Source organism: Puma concolor, chromosome B4 (assembly GCF_028749965.1).
Source record: "Puma concolor isolate L17-30 chromosome B4, mPumCon1.1.hap2, whole genome shotgun sequence".
NCBI lineage: Eukaryota > Metazoa > Chordata > Mammalia > Carnivora > Felidae > Puma > Puma concolor.
The window spans coordinates 100,733,154-100,752,408 of record NC_141673.1 but is presented as its reverse complement, the minus strand read 5'-3'; the positions used below and the strand labels follow the sequence as shown (position 1 = coordinate 100,752,408).

The window sequence follows — 19,255 nt, the reverse complement described above, 5'->3', positions numbered from 1 at the left end:
AACAAAAATTTACTTGATGTGAAAATTTCTGAGCATCAGTTATTGCCAATGCTTCTATTATTTGGGGCATGGCCGCCATGCCTCAGCAGGGACAGTTACCACCATGGCAAACTCCAGCTTAAGTTCCAGAAATCAAGTATGTGGCACTTATCATGCATAAACACAAATGATGACTTGGCAATTGAAGAGAGTATTCTCCCTTCCTGGTGCACTTGGCCTTTTACCTTTTAAGACTCATGTGCAGGATTGATCTGTTATTGGATAATCAGCAGTGGTCTCTACAAAAGAATTCCTTTGCCAGAAACAATAAATAACTGAAAAACTACATCTCCCAGAGAGAATCATTCTATAGCTCATCCAGATGCTTTAAAAATTTTTTTTCAACGTTTTTTATTTATTTTTGGGACAGAGAGAGACAGAGCATGAACGGGGGAGGGGCAGAGAGAGAGGGAGACACAGAATCGGAAACAGGCTCCAGGCTCCGAGCCATCAGCCCAGAGCCTGACGCTGGGCTCGAACTCACGAACCGCAAGATCGTGACCTGGCTGAAGTCGGACGTTTAACCGACTGCACCACCCAGGCGCCCCTCATCCAGATGCTTTTAATTACAGTTGTTGTATCTCACATTTCTGGATTTAAACCTCATTTCTTGGGGCACCTGGGTGGCTCGGTCGGTTGAGTGACCAACTCCTGATTTCAGTTCAGGTCACGATCTCATGGTTTGGGAGTTGGAGCCCCACATGGGGCTCCACACTGACAGTGCAGAGCCTGCTTGGGGTTCTCTCTCCTTCTCTCTCTGCCCCTCCCTTGCTTGTGCTCTCTCTAAAAATAGATAAATAAAAACTTAAAAATAAATAAATAAATAAACCTCATTTCTTTTTTAAAAAACGTTTGTTTATTTTGAGAGAGAGAGAGCGTGCACGCGCATCACGCGAGCAGGGGAGGGACAGAGAGAAGAGAGAGAATGTGGAGCTCAAACGTCACAAACCTTGAGATCATGACCTGAACCAAAATCGAGAGTCAGATGCTTAACTGACTGAGCCACCCAGGTGCCCCCAAACCTCATTTCTTGATTCACATCTAACCCCTTCACATCTCGCTACTGGAAATATAGCTTAAGAAATTGTAAATGATATCGGATGTCAGTGGGGAAGAGAGGGAAGAGAAAATGTTTGAAAGTTCAGAGAGTATTCAAAAGCATCCCTCTCCCTTAAAGGATGTTCTTCTCTCTCTCTCAGTAGGTCAAGTTTTCTCCACTTACATGTTAGAGGAATCAGCAATATAGCACTTTTTCCCTCAGTGCCTTCTTCTGGTTCCCTCCATGTTTGTGGGTTTTTTTTTTTTTAATGTTTATTATTTATTTTTGAGAGAGACAGGCAGAGAGAGCATGAGCAGGGGGCGGGGTGGGTGGACAGAGAGAGAGGAAGACACAGAATCCGAAGCAGGATCCAGGCTCTGAGCTGTCGGCACAGAGCCCAATGTGGGGCTCAAACCCACAAATTGTGAGATTATGACCTGAGCCAAAGTCAAACACTTAACTGACTGAGCCGCCCAGGCACCCCAGTTCTTTTTTTTTTTTTTTTAATTTTTATTTTTTAGACAGAGAGGGCATGCGAGCAGGGAAGAAGGGCAGAAGGAGCGAGAGAGAATCTTAAGCAGGCTGTATGCTCAGCACGGAGCCCAACTCCGGGCTCAATCCCACGACCCTGTTATCATGACCTGAGCCAAAATTAGGAGGTGGTTACTCAACCGACTGAGTCACCCAGGCGCCCCTGGTTCCCTCAGTGTTTTACATAAGCTTTGATCCATATTTCAAGCAGGCATATGGAAGCATACAGAATGCTATTTAGACTGTCTAAAGTTCAAATTTCATATTGTTTTGTGTTTATGAACAGTTTAATGAGGGATAACTAGATATCACTGGCTTTCTACTACCAGAACTTAAAATGCCTTAAAATTTAATTTTTATTGAAATAAGAAAGAAAAAGATCTCTAACAGAAAGGAAGCATATTCTTGAGCACCCATTATATTTTCACATATATGATTTTATTTAATTTTCACTCTAACCCTTGTTAACCTGCTACATGCTATTTAAAGATGACAAAACTGAATCAGAGAAATGTCATCTGGATACACTGAAAGTCAAAGTCAGCCAGTAGGGGTGTTGAGTTTGAACACTCTTCTATCTGCCCCAGAGCTGCTTTCACCGTGATTTGCTGCCACAATAATGACAGTGTCACTTGATTAAAAAGCAATTGTCATTCTTTTGACAAAATGCATTGATTTCGTGCCACACTTTGGAATCTTTATTTTCATATTATTGTTCATTTCATATCAATGAGGTCACTTAAACACTAATTCCTTTTACCTTCTGGGAGGAAAATATTCAAATAATTTTTTCCTTGAATTCCTATCTGATCTCAGTAGGATCACTTAACACTCTGGAAGAAATAGCCAACCCAATAAACCAGCCCTGGAAACCAAGATGGAAAACGTTTCCCAAACCACCATGGCTTTGCCTTTGGTGCTCAGATAGGTGGGTATGAAAGAAATCCACATACTGCAGAAAATCAGCATGCTGAATGTGATTGCTTTGGGCTTATTGGACCTGCCTGGTAGGCATAGAGTCAGAAAAGTAATAGTCAAGGTCAAAAGTTCTAGAAAGCCCAAGTACTCCAGAGCACAGCAGAAGGGAGTAGCAGACCTTTTATTACACTGAAGGATGATTTTGCCAAACCGATCGTGTGTCAATGTTAGCAAAAGAGGGAGAAGGTCCCGGCCAGACTGTGCAGATATATACGTGAAGGAGGCACTATAAACTATCACCTTGGCGAATTGGGTCACCATCGGCCTTTGTAGAGTTTCCTGGTTTTATGGCATTGAAGGCCACAACCATAAGGAAGGTCTTTGCTAAAATAGCAGAAATGACTACAGAAAATATAACTCCAAAGAATGTTTACCTCAAGATGAAGGTGACCAGGCAAAAGGAGACCAGGTAAAAGTCAAAGAACAGAAGAAGCAAAGCATTAAGGAAGCAAGGAGGATATAACTGAGATTTCAATTATTTGCTCTGACGACAGATGTGTCTCCCTATTTGAGAAATAGTCCTAAAATCAGAGTAGTGAGGACAGAAAACCAATGCCCAGAAGGCCATAACAGATCCTAGAGGGTCTTCATGGGACGAAAAAGTCCTAATTTGCGGAAGGAACTGATTTCTCTGTTTATTTGGATATGGGTCTTCAGGACCCTTGATGTTCATACATATCTGGAAGGGATATAGCTTGATTGATTATAGCCCATCAGCCATTCCCCAAACACGTGCATAAAGCAAATACGTCTCGCACAGAACTATATTTGAATTCTGAGGTAAATATACCTAATTACATTCCTTAGATCATAACACTGAAAAAGAAAGACCGTCTTTAATGGGAGAGAAACCATCTATTATACATTTGAATCCAAAATATCGAGCCAGAAAGAATGAGTTGAATTGAACAATGAGAGAGCAAGAATTTAGAAAGTGAAATGATGTTGAGGGCAAAACAGACTATATAAAGAATGGATTTGGGTAAAGTATGAAAGGAAGAGGGAATACATTCTACAGATATCCTGCACCCAGGAAATATGTAGTCCTGATGTTTATTGAGTATCTTTATGGTAAGTGCTTTCTTTTTTTTTTTTTTTTAATTTTTTTTTTCAACGTTTATTTATTTTTGGGACAGAGAGAGACAGAGCATGAACGGGGGAGGGGCAGAGAGAGAGCGAGACACAGAATCGGAAACAGGCTCCAGGCTCTGAGCCATCAGCCCAGAGCCTGACGCGGGGCTCGAACTCACGGACCGCGAGATCGTGACCTGGCTGAAGTCGGACGCTTAACCGACTGTGCCACCCAGGCGCCCCGGTAAGTTTCTTTAAACTTATAATTTGTTTGTGACAGCAGTTTTCAAGGGTGCTTTTTTATCATTAGTGCTTACAGTAAACAATAACAATGAAAGGAAGAAACTTTAGAGGTAAATGTTTTGAAGAAACTTCAAAACAAGCACAAGGAAGTGTGATGTTTCATCTATTAAGGTGTGACCTCACTCACGCAGGGGAATTTTATTATTTAAATTTTTTTTAATGTTTATTTATTTTTGAGTGAGAGTGAGACAGAGTGAGAGTGGAGGAGGAGCAGAGAAAGAGAGGGAGACACAGAATCCGAAGGGAGCTCCAGGCTCCGAGCTGTCAGCACAGATCCAGATGTGGGGCTTGAACTCACAAAACATGACATGGTGACCTGAGCTGAAGTCAGATGCTTAACCGACTGAGCCACCCAAGTGCCCCCAAAATTGAATTTTAAAAATCTCTACATGATCTGTATATTGAAACTCCTTTCAGTGTGATGAGACTCAAATCTACATGTATTATTAAGAATAAAATGCTACAATAATTGTTTTGAAAAAGCTATTAAGTTTGTATATAAAGTCAAATATCAAGAATTTCATTTAAAATTATTTAACTAATAAAAATTATTTAAATAGTATTAAATAGCTATTAAAAACTTCTTTATTTGAGGGTGTCTGGGCAGCCCAGTTGGTTGAGCATCTGGCTCTTGGTTTCGGCTCAGGTCATGATCTGACAGTTTTGTGGGTTTGAGCCCCATGTCGGGCTCCCTGCTGGTGGCTCAGAGCCTGCTTGGGATTCCCTCTCTCTCTCTCTCTCTCTCTCTCTCTCTCTGCCCCTCCCCCACTCACACTTTCTCTGCCTCTCTCAGAATAAATAAATAAACTTTGATACAATGTTTTTAAAAAGTTGGTTTTTTAAAAAATTTTTATGGGTCCAAATTTTGACTTTATTTCTTACATCCTAATGAAATGGAGCGTGTTCTTTAACCTCTCCATCAATGTACTCACCATTAAAACATGATTAATAATAGGACCTCATTACTGATCTCTGTAATCGCTGGATGAGATTTGTGTAAACAGCCTAACACAGGAAATGACATAGAGTAAATAATGAATGACTAGTACAAATAGATGGTCGCTGGGGAGGATTTGTTATACTACTGTTTCTCTTTCCTACTTGAATTACTATGATAATATCTATCCCATCCACACTGCTGATGCTCTGTTAAATATTTGGGGAGACATTATGTAAGGGCACAAACTTGCCAACCAGTAGAGAAATAATTCCTGAAGACTTAATGCACAGCATAGAGATTATAGTCAACAACGTGGATTATAGTCAACAACTTCGAAGTTGCTAAGAGACTAGGTCTTACTCATACTCATGGCAAAAAAAGAAATAATTATGTGATGTGTTATACGTTATATGTAAATTGTGTCTCCGTAAAAATTTATGAATTGTTTAATTCATTTGGGAAATTACAAATGTGTAGAGCAGGTGCATTTGCCTCTGCTCTACTTTGTAAATTCAGAGAATAGACTGTCAGAATTCAATGACTGCCTTTTAAGTCCAGGGTTTGTGGTCTTTTGATGGCAGACCGTGTAAAGGCAACTTTATTTTCTCAACTGCCTTTGGGGAAAAAATCACTCGCTAGTAAGGAGGCAAGTATGAAATTGGGAAAAAAGGCACTAACCACTGAAATGAGAGATCTGGGTTTTAGACCTTGTTTTGCCACTCAGCAAACAATATATCTGATTTGGGACACATATCTTATTTGTGAATAAATGTATCAAATTAGATCACTGCATTGAACTCTAACATTCTCCTCCTCCCCATTCTCTGTGCATTTGTCTTTCTCTTTACAAATAATCACAGAGCTCACAGAGCAAATCTTCTCGAACATGAAAGACCACTGCTGATTATAAACTGAAGGAAAAGATGATCATTGAACTCATGATAGGAACAAGGGCAACGTTATCAATGTATCAAAGGTAAATCAATGGGGACGTTCTATTGCCAGGGGAAAGAGATTTAATGATTTTTCAGCTGCCAAAATACAGTGGGAGCTGACCAAAGCCCAAAGCAGAATCTTTGGAACCAAAGGCAGTAGCATTAAGTTGGGACGTGCCTGGATAAAAAGCAGATGAGTAACTTGTTCTTCTCCAACAAATAGATTTTGTTAGGACTTCAGTGAAAGATGTTTGCTTCCCTCTTGTGCTTTACACGCTATTTCTATGACTTAGCTCATTTCTGAGTCCTCAATAGACCTGGACCAGCCTTTTCCCAATCTGCTCCAAGCAGATCTGAATGAACTTGAGGGGGAAAGGTTAAAGCCAATCTTAACTGAGGGCCTAGGACATGCACGCCAAGCAATTTACTAAGGAATGTGTATTCTATTCTAGTCATCATCACAGCCCCTACTTCAGATAGTTATCCTGGTCATCTCTGTTTTAAAGTTCTTTATTTTCAAATCATAAAGTAAATAGGAAAATTGATGATGAATACAAATATTTAAAAAAAAGAAAAAAAGAGTGCAGGGGTGCCTGGGTGGCTCAGGGGTTAAGCATCTGACCCGTGATTTTGGCTCAGGTCACGATCTCATGGTTCATGAGAGTGAGCTCTGCATGGGACTTGCACTATAGGCGAGGAACCTGCTTGGGATTCTCTCACTCCTTTTCTCTCTACCCCTCCCCCTCTGTACAAACAGGGGAGGGGCAGAGAGAGGGAGACACAGAATCTGAGACAGACTCCAGGCTCTGACCTGTCAGTACAGAGCCTGATGAGGGCTCGAACCCACGAACCGTGAGATCATGACCTGAGTCGAAGTCAGACGCTTACCCGACTGAGCCACCCAGGTGCCCCAATAAATAAACATTGTTTTTTCTTTTTTTTAAAAAAAAAGAAAGAGTGCAGGGTGGGAGGGAGGGGAGGGTGGGTGATGGGTATTGAGGAGGACACCTTTTGGGATGAGCACTGGGTGTTGTATGGAAACCATTTTGACAATAAATTCCATATATTGAAAAAACAAAAACAAAAACAAACTTGTATCAGTCAAAGAGGGAGGTATAGAGCATCCTGGGCAGAAAGAAGCCATATGCAAAGGCTCTATGGTAGGAGGAAGCTGGGCATATTTGGAGAATCAAATGAGGTCTGGTGAAGAGGCAGGTGAGAGAAAAAGAGAGAGATTAGACTCAGAGGAATTAGATGTGGACAAAGAGTGAGACCAGACATAGAAACAGCTACCAATAAGCAGAGTTGTGCAGAATGAACAAAATTTGTGAATCAACACATTTGGCCATTGCTAATTACTAAAAGCTTTTTAATGGGTTACTGCATTTTGCAAAGTGAAAGATCATCTTACTACTATTTTATGCACATCTATGGCAAAGGACTACATTCATATCAGTGTCACTATTTAAATTCAATCACTAAGTCTTTGAGCTAGGACTAATATATAGTTCCTGGAGAATTTTCTACACTTAACCTTGCTGTGAACACATGAGGTATTGAGGTAGGTAGAATGCCTTCCCTAAATATGTCCATCTTCAAAACCTGTGAGTATGGTCCTTGATAGGGCAAAAGAGAATTTGCAGATGTGATTAAGTATTTTGACACGAGATCATCCTGGGTTATGGAGGTGGGTCCAATGTAATCACAAAGGTCTTTATAAGAGGGAGGCATGAAAAAATCAGTCAGAGAAGGAGCCGTGACCGTGGAAATAGAGGTTGGAGTGATGCTGTCACGAACCAAAGAATATGGACAGACTTTGGAAGATAAATAAAAGGCAAGGATCATAGAGGTAGGCTGCCCAGTGCAGTAGCCCCTGGGCAACATGTGGCTTTGTGCACTTGAAATGGGACTCATCCAGGGGCGCCTGGGTGGCGCGGTCGGTTAAACGTCCGACTTCAGCCAGGTCACGATCTCGCGGTCCGTGAGTTCGAGCTCCGCGTCGGGCTCTGGGCTGACGGCTCAGAGCCTGGAGCCTGTTTCCGATTCTGTGTCTCCCTCTCTCTCTGCCCCTCCCTCGTTCATGCTCTGTCTCTCTCTGTCCCAAAAATAAATAAACGTTGAAAAAAAAAATTTTTTTAATAAAAAAAAAAAAAAAAAATGTGACTCATCCAGACTGGGATACACTAAATGTGTGAAATATGTAGTGGATTTAGAAAATGTAAGATAAAACCAGAATATAAAATACCTCAATATTTTTATACTAATTATATATTGTCGAAAGGGTAATATTTTGTGTAGATTGACAGATAAATGAAATATGTTGTTAAGATGGAAAAAAAAAGATAGAGTGCAATGTCTAGATAGCTTTAATAAAATTATTCACAAAAATTTAAGTAATATGGTTAACATACATTTATAAAATTTGAAATAATAAATGTAACAGAAATCAATTATGTCATAATTTTAAGCTTTGTAGAATATCTCTGTTGGATGTAATATCTTGAAAAATGAAATAAATAAAAAATAAAAATAAAAATGAAATAAATCACTTGTTCTGTTACTTAACTTCCATTTAGGTTACAAATCTTTTAAGAGAAATTCTGCTTGGGCATTTTCCGCATCTTACATGGCAGAATTAACAGCAGAATATTGATCTTGCCAGGGTGCCTGGGTGGCTCCGCCGGTTGGGCGTCCGACTTCGGCTCAGGTCATGATCTCAGGGTCCGCGAGTTCGAGCCCCGCGTCGGGCTCTGTGCTGTGAGTTCCGAGCCTCCGATTCGGTGTCTCCCTCTCTCTCTGCCCCTCCCCCACTCACGCTCTGTCTCTCTCTCTATCAAAGAATGAATACACGTTAGAAAAAACTTTTTTAAAAAGAATATTGATTTTGCCACCTCAAAATGTCCTAAGGGAGCAAAATTCCAAAATCTTATTTAACAAAATTCATGGAAAATCATATTTGATACAGAAAGAAACTTTTCTTGTTGTTAAAGAGCATGGATACGAAGGGATTAGAGAAAAGGAAAGTGTTCAAAAATATCTCGTTCTCTATTCTCCCACAGTGAAAGGGAAGTTTGTATCCTATGAAAAAATAGCAGCATAGTGACCACAGCAGTAATGTGCCAACTGCTCTGTTAAGTAATCAGTGCTCCTATACTGTAGCCCTGTGTTACATTTACCTAATACGGTTTTAATATTAAATTGCTATGAGGAGTCCCTGGCTGGCTCAGCCTGTGAAGCATGCAGCTCTTGATCTCAGGGTTGTGAGTTTGAGCCCCGCATCGGGGGTAGGTGTTACTTTAAAAAATGAAATCTTTTCCAAAACATTACCATGAAAATTCCCCTCAGGCACCATTTTTATTATTATGTTTATATCCCAGAAGGTTATTCTGTGATGAAAACTCAAGCCAAATATTGATTTTGTTTTAAACGTTTGCCATGTATCATTGAGCCAAAAATGTGTACCTGCAAATAAATATGTATAAAGGGAGTCAGTACCTCATGCATTAGAGGAAGGAAAAACTAGAAGTTATTTGTGCCTGGTTTATAAATTATGGAAAAGTTTAAACAGTAGAGTTAGTTAGATAGATACCCAAATACAATGATGAATATAACAGTAATTTTTAAAACATGAAAGTTTTGGGGCGCCTGGGTGGCGCAGTCGGTTGAGCCTCCGACTTCAGCCAGGTCACGATCTTGCGGTCCGTGAGTTCGAGCCCCGTGTCAGGCTCTGGGCTGATGGCTCAGAGCCTGGAGCCTGTTTCTGATTCTGTGTCTCCCTCTCTCTCTGCCCCTCCCCCGTTCATGCTCTGTCTCTCTCTGTCCCAAAAATAAATAAACGTTGAAAAAGAAAAAAAAAAATAAAATTAAAAAAAAAATAAAACATGAAAGTTTTTTAAAACATGAAAGCAGGTATGATCTTATTTGACAAAAAATGAATAAACAATCTATTATATAAACTCCACCTCTATAAGCTTGGAAAATGTCTCAAAGTATATATAAGAAATCATCAAGGAACGCCTGTGTGGCTCAGTCAGTTAAGCATCCGACTTCGGCTCATGGTCTCAAGGTTTGTGGGTTTGATCCCCGTGTCGGGCTCTGTGCTGACAGCTCAGAGCGTGGAGCCTGTTTCAGATTCTGTGTCTCCCTCTCTCTCTGGCCCTCTCCCCAGCTCGCGTTCATTCTCACCCTGTCTCTCAAAAACAAATTAAATTAGGGGCGCCTGGGTGGCGCAGTCGGTTAAGCGTCCGACTTCAGCCAGGTCACGATCTCGCGGTCCGTGAGTTTGAGCCCCGCGTCGGGCTCTGGGCTGGTGGCTCGGAGCCTGGAGCCTGTTTCCGATTCTGTGTCTCCCTCTCTCTCTGCCCCTCCCCCGTTCATGCTCTGTCTCTCTCTGTCCCAAAAATAAAAAAATAAAAACGTTGAAAAAAAAAAAATAAAAAAAAAAAAAATTAAATTAAAAAAAAAAAAAAGGAACAAATCATCAAGCATGGTCGACTTTAGAAGGACACACCAAGGACAGATGGGAGGTCTTTTACTTGCCATATTCTTCTCATACTGTTAACCATAAAAATATTACTTTTATAATTTGGAAAAAGTGATAAAACAAAGGATCAAAACATATACATATTTTGGCTGGTAAGATGCTAATCATTAACTATTAATATTCATTAATTGCATGTTCATAAAATTATTAACACATAATTGTCTATTGACATTAGTTAATGCTGATTGATCATGATTAATAAATAATTGACTGTAGTCATTATGATTCATCATTTAATAATTCATTTAACTCAACCATTGTATAATTTCTTTGTGTAGGTCAAAAGTCATTTGCTGATAAGACACATGTTAAACATGCATATATTTTATAATATGGACATGTATAATTTTTAAACATTCTTTAATAAATCTATATAACTGTAAAATGGAAGATGCAGAGGAAGTTGAACAATACATTGAAACAACAAAAAGTCCCTTTGAGAACAAGGATGTTCTCTAACATGTGAAAACTGTGTGAGTCATTGTTGTGGGAATTACCAAGTCATATATATGTTACTAACGCCTCCTGACACCTGTGAATTTTAATCAGTAGAGGCCAGCTGGATCTTGTTCCAAAGTATTTTTAAGGAATAGAGTGGAAAATTACTATCAGTAACTAACCATCCAGAGAAAGCTGCATTATATTTTAATGTCTAATTGACATTGCTTCTTCTGACATTCAAATTCATTTCTCTTATATAGGTCACATTATAAAACAAAAACTCCCAAAGAATTAGGAAGAATAGAAGGAGATTACCCACTGAGTCTCGAAGGTGGCAGAAGCTGTGTTGTAACGGAAGGAACAAGGAACGGAGCTGAATTGCAAAGTAGTCATATCATGTAAGGCGTGGGGGGGGTTCAACTGGGGCAGAGATAGGAGATTGCTTTAACAAAAGGGCTATAAACCCACAATGCGACATATTCGGCCCAACATGAAGCCAGAATGCTCCAGCGTTGCAAGCAAATGAGGAAGAAACCCACCTGAGCTATGAAAAGAAACTCACATGGAGTTATAAATGCCTCTATTATGTGCCTAGCTGTGTGCCGAGTGCAAAGATTTGGTTTTGTCCTCTTTCCCGCCGACAGATGTGTGACCGTAAGGCTCAGAAGTAAAATGGGAGTGCAGAGGCGGGCCCCGCAAATATCAGAGACAAACTGAGGCATGAGTGGGGAGGCCTGGAAGAAAGTAGCGGATTTTTTTTTTTTTTTTTTTTTTTAAATAGGCATCACATCCAGCACAGAGCCCAGTGCGGGGCTTGAACTCACCTCCCTGAGATCGAGCCCTGAGCTGAGATCAAGAGTCGGATGCTTAACCGACTGAGCCCCCCGGGGGGGCCCCAGACAGAGAGATTTTATCCACCCAAAGAAAACAGTATTTTTAAGCCCCTGATGTTTCCCCTCGGTCAGCCCATTTCTGTTGGTACTTACCACTATCATCATTTCCCCACTTTGTTGTTTCCTTAAGTGAGGAGACTCGTTGCCCGGTAAACTCCCTTGTCCTCCTTATGCAAGAAAGGAAACCCTGACTGAAACACAAAGCCGCAGAACAAATTAATATTATTATGCCTTCGGGCTGAACTTCCTTAAAAAAAAAAAAAAAAAAAAAACAGAAATGGATTCATTTTCCTTAGATCTTAGCAACAAAATAGTACTGGACTCAGAAACTGATGAGAGAAGGAGAGAGAGAGAGAGAGAGAGAGAGAGAGAATGAATTCATCCCAACCATCTACATCACAAGGCACAGGTAAAATTTGCAACTCTCCCTTTCTTTCATAGATCTTTTTTTGGGGGGAAGCGGTGATAAATATGCTGAGGGGATAGGACTCTAGAAATGTCTCCACTAAAGTAAAAGAAGGGAGACAGAGACAGAATGCAAGGGGGGAAACAGGCAGTGGTTAGGAGACGCTATGTTGTACTGAGGGTTGCTGGGCTGGGTTTTGGGGAGAACTGAACCAGACTGCTGTTCCCACCCTTTCACTGTGTTGCATTGGGCAAGCCACCTCCCTTCTCTGGAACTCACTTTCCCTGTGTGTAAAATGTTTATCGGGTGGGAGGGGGAGAGGAACTATAAGAACATTGCTCACGTTTTATATGAATTGGTTTACAAAGGGCTTGGGAAATGAGACACCAGAAAGAGGAGGGCAGGAGAGAGATTAAAAAAAAACAAAACAGAGAGGGTGAGAGAAAGGGAAAGACAAAGATAGGAAAAGAAGACGGAAAGCCTGAGAGACTTAAGAAGGAAAAATAGCACATCTGTCTCAGTTCATGAGTCTTAAGATCAGCAATGGCTTATTCTAGCGGTTCTAAAAGCTGGTTCCCAGACCAGGAACTTGCTGACTGCATAGCAGCTCTAATGAATTGTTAACTCTAGAAGTGAGGCCCCATCATCGGTGTTTAAACAAACTCTCCAGGGGCGCCTGGGTGGCGCAGTCGGTTAAGCGTCCGACTTCGGCTCAGGTCACGATCTCGCGGTCCGTGAGTTCGAGCCCCGCGTCGGGCTCTGGGCTGATGGCTCAGAGCCTGGAGCCTGTTTCCGATTCTGTGTCTCTCTCTCTCTCTGCCCCTCCCCTGTTCATGCTTTGTCTCTCTCTGTCCCAAAAATAAATAAACGTTGAAAAAAAAAAAATTTAAACAAACTCTCCAAATGATTCTGAGGCATGCTGAAGTCTAAGAATTACTCCATATAGACAGCGCAAGTGGAAGGAGATAAGTAAGGTTGAATAAGAATGTCTTTTGTATCTTGCTTTGGGAAGATTGACCATGTTTGCATATTTCTTTCTACAGAGAAAGGACACTTCTCTTCCCAAAGGCTCTTATGGACTGTTGCTGGGGTCTCCATTCTACTGCTCAGTGTCTGTTTTATCACCAGATGTGTTGGTGAGTTCTAAAGGTCAAGTTTAATCTCCCTGGTGAATATTAAGAGTAAAATCTTTCTTCTTGCCTGTGGGTTCTCTTCTCCCCCAAAGGGTATTTCTGTTCCACTTTCTTCCCTGTTTATCTCCAGGTTATTCCTCAACTAGAACCCCAACTAGTACAGAACGGTTACCAAATTGCAGTGACCTCTGACATATTTTTCATGATAGACATTTTTCATCTCCTTGGTGGCCTTGAGTCCTCGCCTTTGTACTTCTGTCATGAGTGTAAACTTCTCCACGGGAACCTAGCCAGAGACATGACAAACTGTGTTTTGGAACAAGGGTAGGGAGGGTGGGCATAAGAGAAAGTGAAAGCATATTTGTTTTCTCTGGGCCTTTGGACCTGAAGTAAAGCACATTCATCTTCATAAATCAGCAAAAACCATGAAATGTGAATCCTTTTTTCTTTGGGTAAGTAAATCTCGGTACCTCTCCGCATGGAAGGACAAATAGAGAGTAAAAAAAAAGATATCATGATGATTGCTGGTTCTTTTGTTACAAATACACACATGATAAACTTAATTTTTTATCAAGAATAACGAACATACACTCTGCCCCTTTCCTTACAGTGACGTATCATAGCTTTCAACTCTGTGATGAGAAAAAGTTCCAGCCATATGAGGATTTAACGGACTTCTCCTGCTACAGAGATGTATCGGGTATAATGGTCCTGAAATTTGAACATCAACATTTACATATTGCCACTTTTTGGCTTCTAGATTGATTTGGGGACAAGGAGTTGGATGGTGTCCTGTTTCTCAAAAACAAAATATAAAATCTTGCCTGTACTACCAGAGAATGATGAGGAACTGATAAGACAGGTCTAGGACTTTGAAAATGTGATTAGCATTGGACAGGAAATCCTGGGGACATCATAGCAAACTTTTAGAAGAAATTTGAGGTATGTCTGAACAGAAAATCTAGAAGCGGAAGGTATTATCTCCAGGAGTGCACTTTCTTTTCATTCCTCACTTGCTTCCCAATGAGGTGAAGAAGAAAAAATAGAGAGAGAATAGGGAATTTGGAGATATCTCAGAAATATACTCTCTACACTCTTATATATATAGTTTTGTTCTAAGTCTTAGCAAAATGCTACATGACGCTCCTCTGGAACTTAATTTCCTCACCATTAAATTGAGAAACACTGGACTATTTCTTTCTAATAAACTTCAAAGACTTACATTCTACAATTCTAAGAAGTTTAGCCACAACCAGTTTGGAGACTTTGTTGAGGGCACATTGCTTGGGCAACATGAGAGAGGGTTGCTTAGATAAAATGCATAACCTTCTCTCACCTTGGCATTCTAAGAATAGTTAATGAGGCTCTATATCAATAGCATAACAGAGATAGATTGTATGTATGACTGCATTTACTGGCAAGTTTAGAAAGTAAGGATTATATCTCAGGGTGCCTGGGTGGCTCAGTCAGTTAAGCATCTGACTTAGGCTCAGGTCATGATCTTATGGTTCATGGATTCGAGCCCTACATCAGGCTCTGTGCTGACAGCTCAGAGCCTAGAGCCTGCTTCGGATCCTGTGTCTCCCTCTCTTCCTGTCCCTTCCCCACTCATGTTCTGTCTCTTAAAAATAAATAAACGTTTGGGGCGCCTGGGTGGCTCAGTCGGTTAAGCGTCCGACTTCGGCTCAGGTCATGATCTCGCGGTCCGTGAGTTCGAGCCCCGCATCGGGCTCTGTGCTGACAGCTCAGAGCCTGGAGCCTGTTTCAGATTCTGTGTCTCCCTCTCTCTCTGACCCTCCCCCATTCATGCTCTGTCTCTCTCTATCTCAAAAATAAACGTTAAAAAAAAATTTTTTTTTAAATAAACGTTTAAAAAAATTTTTTTTAATTTAGAAAACAAGGGTTATGTCTCAAAAGACGAGACAATTGCTATTTGTGTTTACTGACATAGGAATTCTCTAAAGTCTTAGATAGTAGGTTGGGGAGCGGGCAAGGACAAGGGGCTCCAAGGTACCAGTCAGAAGACTGGTAATGATGAACTTCATGAGGCCAGATGAAGCTTTCTGTTTCCTTACTTAGTTGATATATGACACTCATGGAAACTTCTGTCCTCCTAGGTTCAGTCAAGAATTGTTGTCCGTCGAGCTGGATCCATTTTCAATCTAGCTGCTACTTATTTTCTACTAACACCATGTCCTGGGCATCAAGCGTAAAAAACTGCTCAAACATGGGAGCACATCTGGTTGTTATCAACACACAGGAGGAGCAGGTAGTTGGAGCACAGTCACCTCCAGTGTCAATGTAACATTCCTTCCAGGATCTATCCCTCTTTCCATATGTATATGCACTCTTTGGTCCAAAATTACTATTTGTTAAGTGAATGTATTAAAATGCATGCTGTTCCTACTATTTCTATAAGTCGATACCTACTCTAATTTATTGTCATCACTAGAAGAGCCTAAGGGGGGAGGAAAGGGGAATTTCCATGTTCAATGCCTTTCTTACGAAGGGAAAAAAAGAGGTGGGGGGGACGCTGACAGTTCATTTTAGAATGACTATTGTGTTGATGAATATATCAGATGATTATGTCAGATATGCCCAAGATATGTCTGTTATCTTTAAGCTGTGATTAATAATCTTTCATGCTGGATATCTAAGTAGCTTTTGCTACAAATAACAGTAGATCAGCTTTGAATGAGATATTAAGAAACTGCTTCTCTGTTAAAGATTCTCTTTTTGTTGGTTTAATTCTATGTTCCGTATATTTTTACCACAATAAAAAAAAAAATCAGGAGATACTCCTCCATGATCTTACGATTTCAGAGCCATTTATCTGTCACCTATAATCCACTTTACCTCTTTTAATAACAATTACCTTCAACATTTGTCCAAAATTGAAATGACTGATCTACTCTGTGTTTCTATCGTGTTGCTCCTCTAGGAATTTCTTTTCTACGCGAAACCGAAAAGGAGAGAGTTTTATATTGGACTGACAGACCAGGTGACTGAGGGTCAGTGGCAATGGGTAGATGGCACACCTTTCACAGAAGCTCTGAGGTAATTTCCTTCTTACAGGACAATTTTAACACTATCTCAAGTCCCAAAGTTAGACCATTGTTGAGGGGAGTTCTCAGAACCTCCTTCCATTCCATGAGATATTTTCAGGTCAATCCTTGGTGATTTTATGTGCTAGAAGATAGTCGAAGGAAGCACGAGGGTCTTGTGCTCTCGCTTCCTGAGACCATCTGAAGAATAAAGGGGAGATAACAGATGAACATGAGGAGGGAATCAGAATCGAAGACTAGTTCATCGGAAATGCAGCAGAGACAAAGAGTGAAATTCAGAGTCTTGTGCCCAAACTAGTAAATGATTTGAGGGTAGTGATTTGAGAAAGGAGATTTATGGAGTGAAAGTGGGGACTCCCTTGATAAGGTCTCTTTTCTCTTTGATAGTGACCTTACACCCTTAGAGCACAGCACATTGGAGTTTTCATGGGTTTGATCTCATTAATTATTTCATTTTACCTAAATTGCACCCTTCTGAGATACATCGATATTATTAATCTTCATTTAGCATTTGAGGAAACCAAAGGCTCAGTTCTAAGAGTACAGCTGCCATGCACTGAGACTCTGGAAAGTTGCTTCTCTACAGCACCGTAACACCACTAAAGTATGCACCTAGGTTAATACAAACTCGGTGCAGAATAAAGGGAACTAAACGTAAGATGAGACAAAAGCGTGAAGGAAACAAATTCATGAGCATCAGTGCTTCCCGTAACTTCTCATTATGGGTCTACAGCTGAGGAAGCTTGACAGACCAGAAAGTCAGGAATATCCAGCCGGGCTTTGCCACTCGCAAACTCTAAGACTTAGGACAAGTGGTTTGGTTTTTCCAGGATTCCTTTTCTTCAATAAAATGGAGGTTTAATGCCTAACTATAATGCCTAATGGAGGTTATAATGTGCAACAAAATTGTTGCGAGGGAGCACAACACAAATGCAACTGGTCTAGCATATGAGGTCACTTGGCTTCCTGTAGCTGGGATTTAAAATCTTCTGCACTTGCTCTCTTCCAGCTTCTGGGACGAAGGGGAGCCCAATAATATAGTTACAGTGGAGGACTGTGCTACCATACGAGACTCTTCAAATCCGAGGAAAAATTGGAATGACGTGCCCTGTTTCTTCAATGTGTTTCGGATTTGTGAAATGCCTGAAATAAGTGCTTTGAATAACAAAAAAATCTTCTGAGAACAGAAAGCACAACTGAAATGCATAAATACAGAGGCACAAGAGCATGAACACAACACCAACATGAGAAAACTGTGCACTGCACTTTATAAGGACTACCTACGGACTTCATAAGGACTTGTCGCTTTTGATATAAATAAACTAAGTAGTTTTGGGGCGCCTGGGTGGCTCAGTCGGTTAAGCATCTGACTTCGGCTCAGGTCATGATCTCGAGGTTCATGAGTTCGAGCCCCGCATCAGGTTCTGTGCTGACAGCTCAGAGCCTGGAGCCTGCTTCGGATTCTGTGTCTCCCTCTCTCTCTGCCCCTCCCCTGCTTGCACTCTGTCTCTGTCTCTCAAAAATAAATAAACATGAAAGAAAAATTTTTTTAAAAAGATTTTAAATAAAATAAGTAGTTTTGAACGATATAATTTATGATCCTGATTGACATGCATTTTTCTCTATATTAGTCTCAGGACTTCTCCCAATTTACCAAGCAATTCTCTAACAAATGCTGGGAAAAGTAAAGAATACTCCTGCTTTGTTTGTGAATATTTATATGAACATATAGAGACATACAGCAAGTACAGAGCCCAGCAAAGAAGAGGATTTTATTTTTCTTTTCTTTTCTTTTCTTTTACATTTTGTGTTTATTTTGTATGTCAAAGGTTAATTATATCAGAGGTGTAATTGTAATTCCAAATAACAAAGCCATATATCCATAAGTCAGATAAGGGGGACTAAGAATCCCATTAACTAATCCATTACATTAGCTAGTTATCATTAACCCAAGAGCTGGCCCAACGCTGACAAAGCTTAGAGCCAAGTAGTTGTCACAGAGATCAACTCAATGAACCAATTTATTTTTAAGATATAGACAAACTGTTGACTTTAAAACCTACCTCAGGGGCGCCTGGGTGGCGCAGTCGGTTGAGCGTCCGACTTCAGCCAGGTCACGATCTCGCGGTCCGTGAGTTCGAGCCCCGCGTCGGGCTCTGGGCTGATGGCTCAGAGCCTGGAGCCTGTTTCCGAGTCTGTGTCTCCCTCTCTCTCTGCCCCTCCCCCGTTCATGCTCTGTCTCTCTCTGTCCCAAAAATAAATTAAAAACGTTGGAAAAAAAAAAAAATTTTTTAAAACCTACCTCATTGGACTCACCTCTGTAGAAGCTATCCAATGCTATATTATTAAGTGGATATATATGAACTCTCCAAGAAATATACTAACGACTTTTATAAAATAGATCATAAATTTGCAATGAAGCAGAAACGCCTTTATATTTTCCTATAGGATAGCAAAACATTTCAGAATGCCAAAGGATTTATAATTTCATTCACATCCTGAGAAAAATAGCTCTACTAGGAATAAAACTCAATATAGATATAGAAGATTTCTTTTTTTTTTTTTTTATTTTTTTTTTCAACGTTTATTTATTTTTGGGACAGAGAGAGACAGAGCATGAACGGGCGAGGGGCAGAGAGAGAGGGAGACACAGAATCGGAAACAGGCTCTAGTCTCTGAGCCATCAGCCCAGAGCCCGACGCGGGGCTCGAACTCACGGACCGCGAGATCGTGACCTGGCTGAAGTCGGATGCTTAACCGACTGCGCCACCCAGACGCCCCTCTTTTTTTTTTTTTTTTTATTTAAATCCGAGTTAGTTACCATACAGTGTAATAATGATTTCAAAAATAGAATTTAATGATTCATCAGTTACATATAATATCCAGTGCTCATCCCAACAAGTGTCCTCCTTAATGCCCATCACCCACTTAGCCCATC

General features: G+C 40.6%; 1 protein-coding gene and 1 long non-coding RNA gene across 3 annotated transcripts; one reads left to right on the top strand and one right to left on the bottom strand.

Annotated features, from left to right (window-relative positions):
* Window positions 1-587: 587 nt before the first annotated feature.
* Window positions 588-11,894, bottom strand: LOC147579354 (uncharacterized). The gene is made up of 2 exons (XR_015253831.1): window positions 11,807-11,894; window positions 588-822 (listed from the first exon to the last, which is right to left on the bottom strand). It is a non-coding gene; the product is annotated as an uncharacterized LOC147579354 (long non-coding RNA).
* CLEC4E (C-type lectin domain family 4 member E) lies at window positions 11,876-17,909 on the top strand. Of its 2 annotated transcripts, XM_025930355.2 has the most exons (6): window positions 11,897-12,122; window positions 13,163-13,255; window positions 13,863-13,952; window positions 15,370-15,521; window positions 16,194-16,309; window positions 17,327-17,909. In XM_025930355.2, the coding sequence occupies exons 1-6, from the start codon at window positions 12,086-12,088 to the stop codon at window positions 17,496-17,498; spliced, it is 660 nt and encodes a 219-aa protein (XP_025786140.1). In that variant the 5' UTR covers window positions 11,897-12,085; the 3' UTR covers window positions 17,499-17,909. The 2 variants fall into 2 exon arrangements, with proteins under 2 accessions (XP_086570290.1, XP_025786140.1); XM_086714164.1 differs by lacking the exon at window positions 13,863-13,952 and having other exon boundaries at window positions 11,876-12,122.
* The last annotated feature ends 1,346 nt before the right edge of the window (window positions 17,910-19,255 follow it).

Excerpts from the sequence above, each read along its gene's own strand:
- CLEC4E (XM_025930355.2), top strand. The coding sequence starts at position 12,086 with ATGAATTCATCCCAACCATCTACATCACAAGGCACAG. Across the intron at positions 12,123-13,162 it reads ATCTACATCACAAGGCACAG|AGAAAGGACACTTCTCTTCC; the intron begins GTAAAATTTGCA and ends TTCTTTCTACAG. Across the intron at positions 16,310-17,326 it reads CCTTTCACAGAAGCTCTGAG|CTTCTGGGACGAAGGGGAGC; the intron begins GTAATTTCCTTC and ends GCTCTCTTCCAG.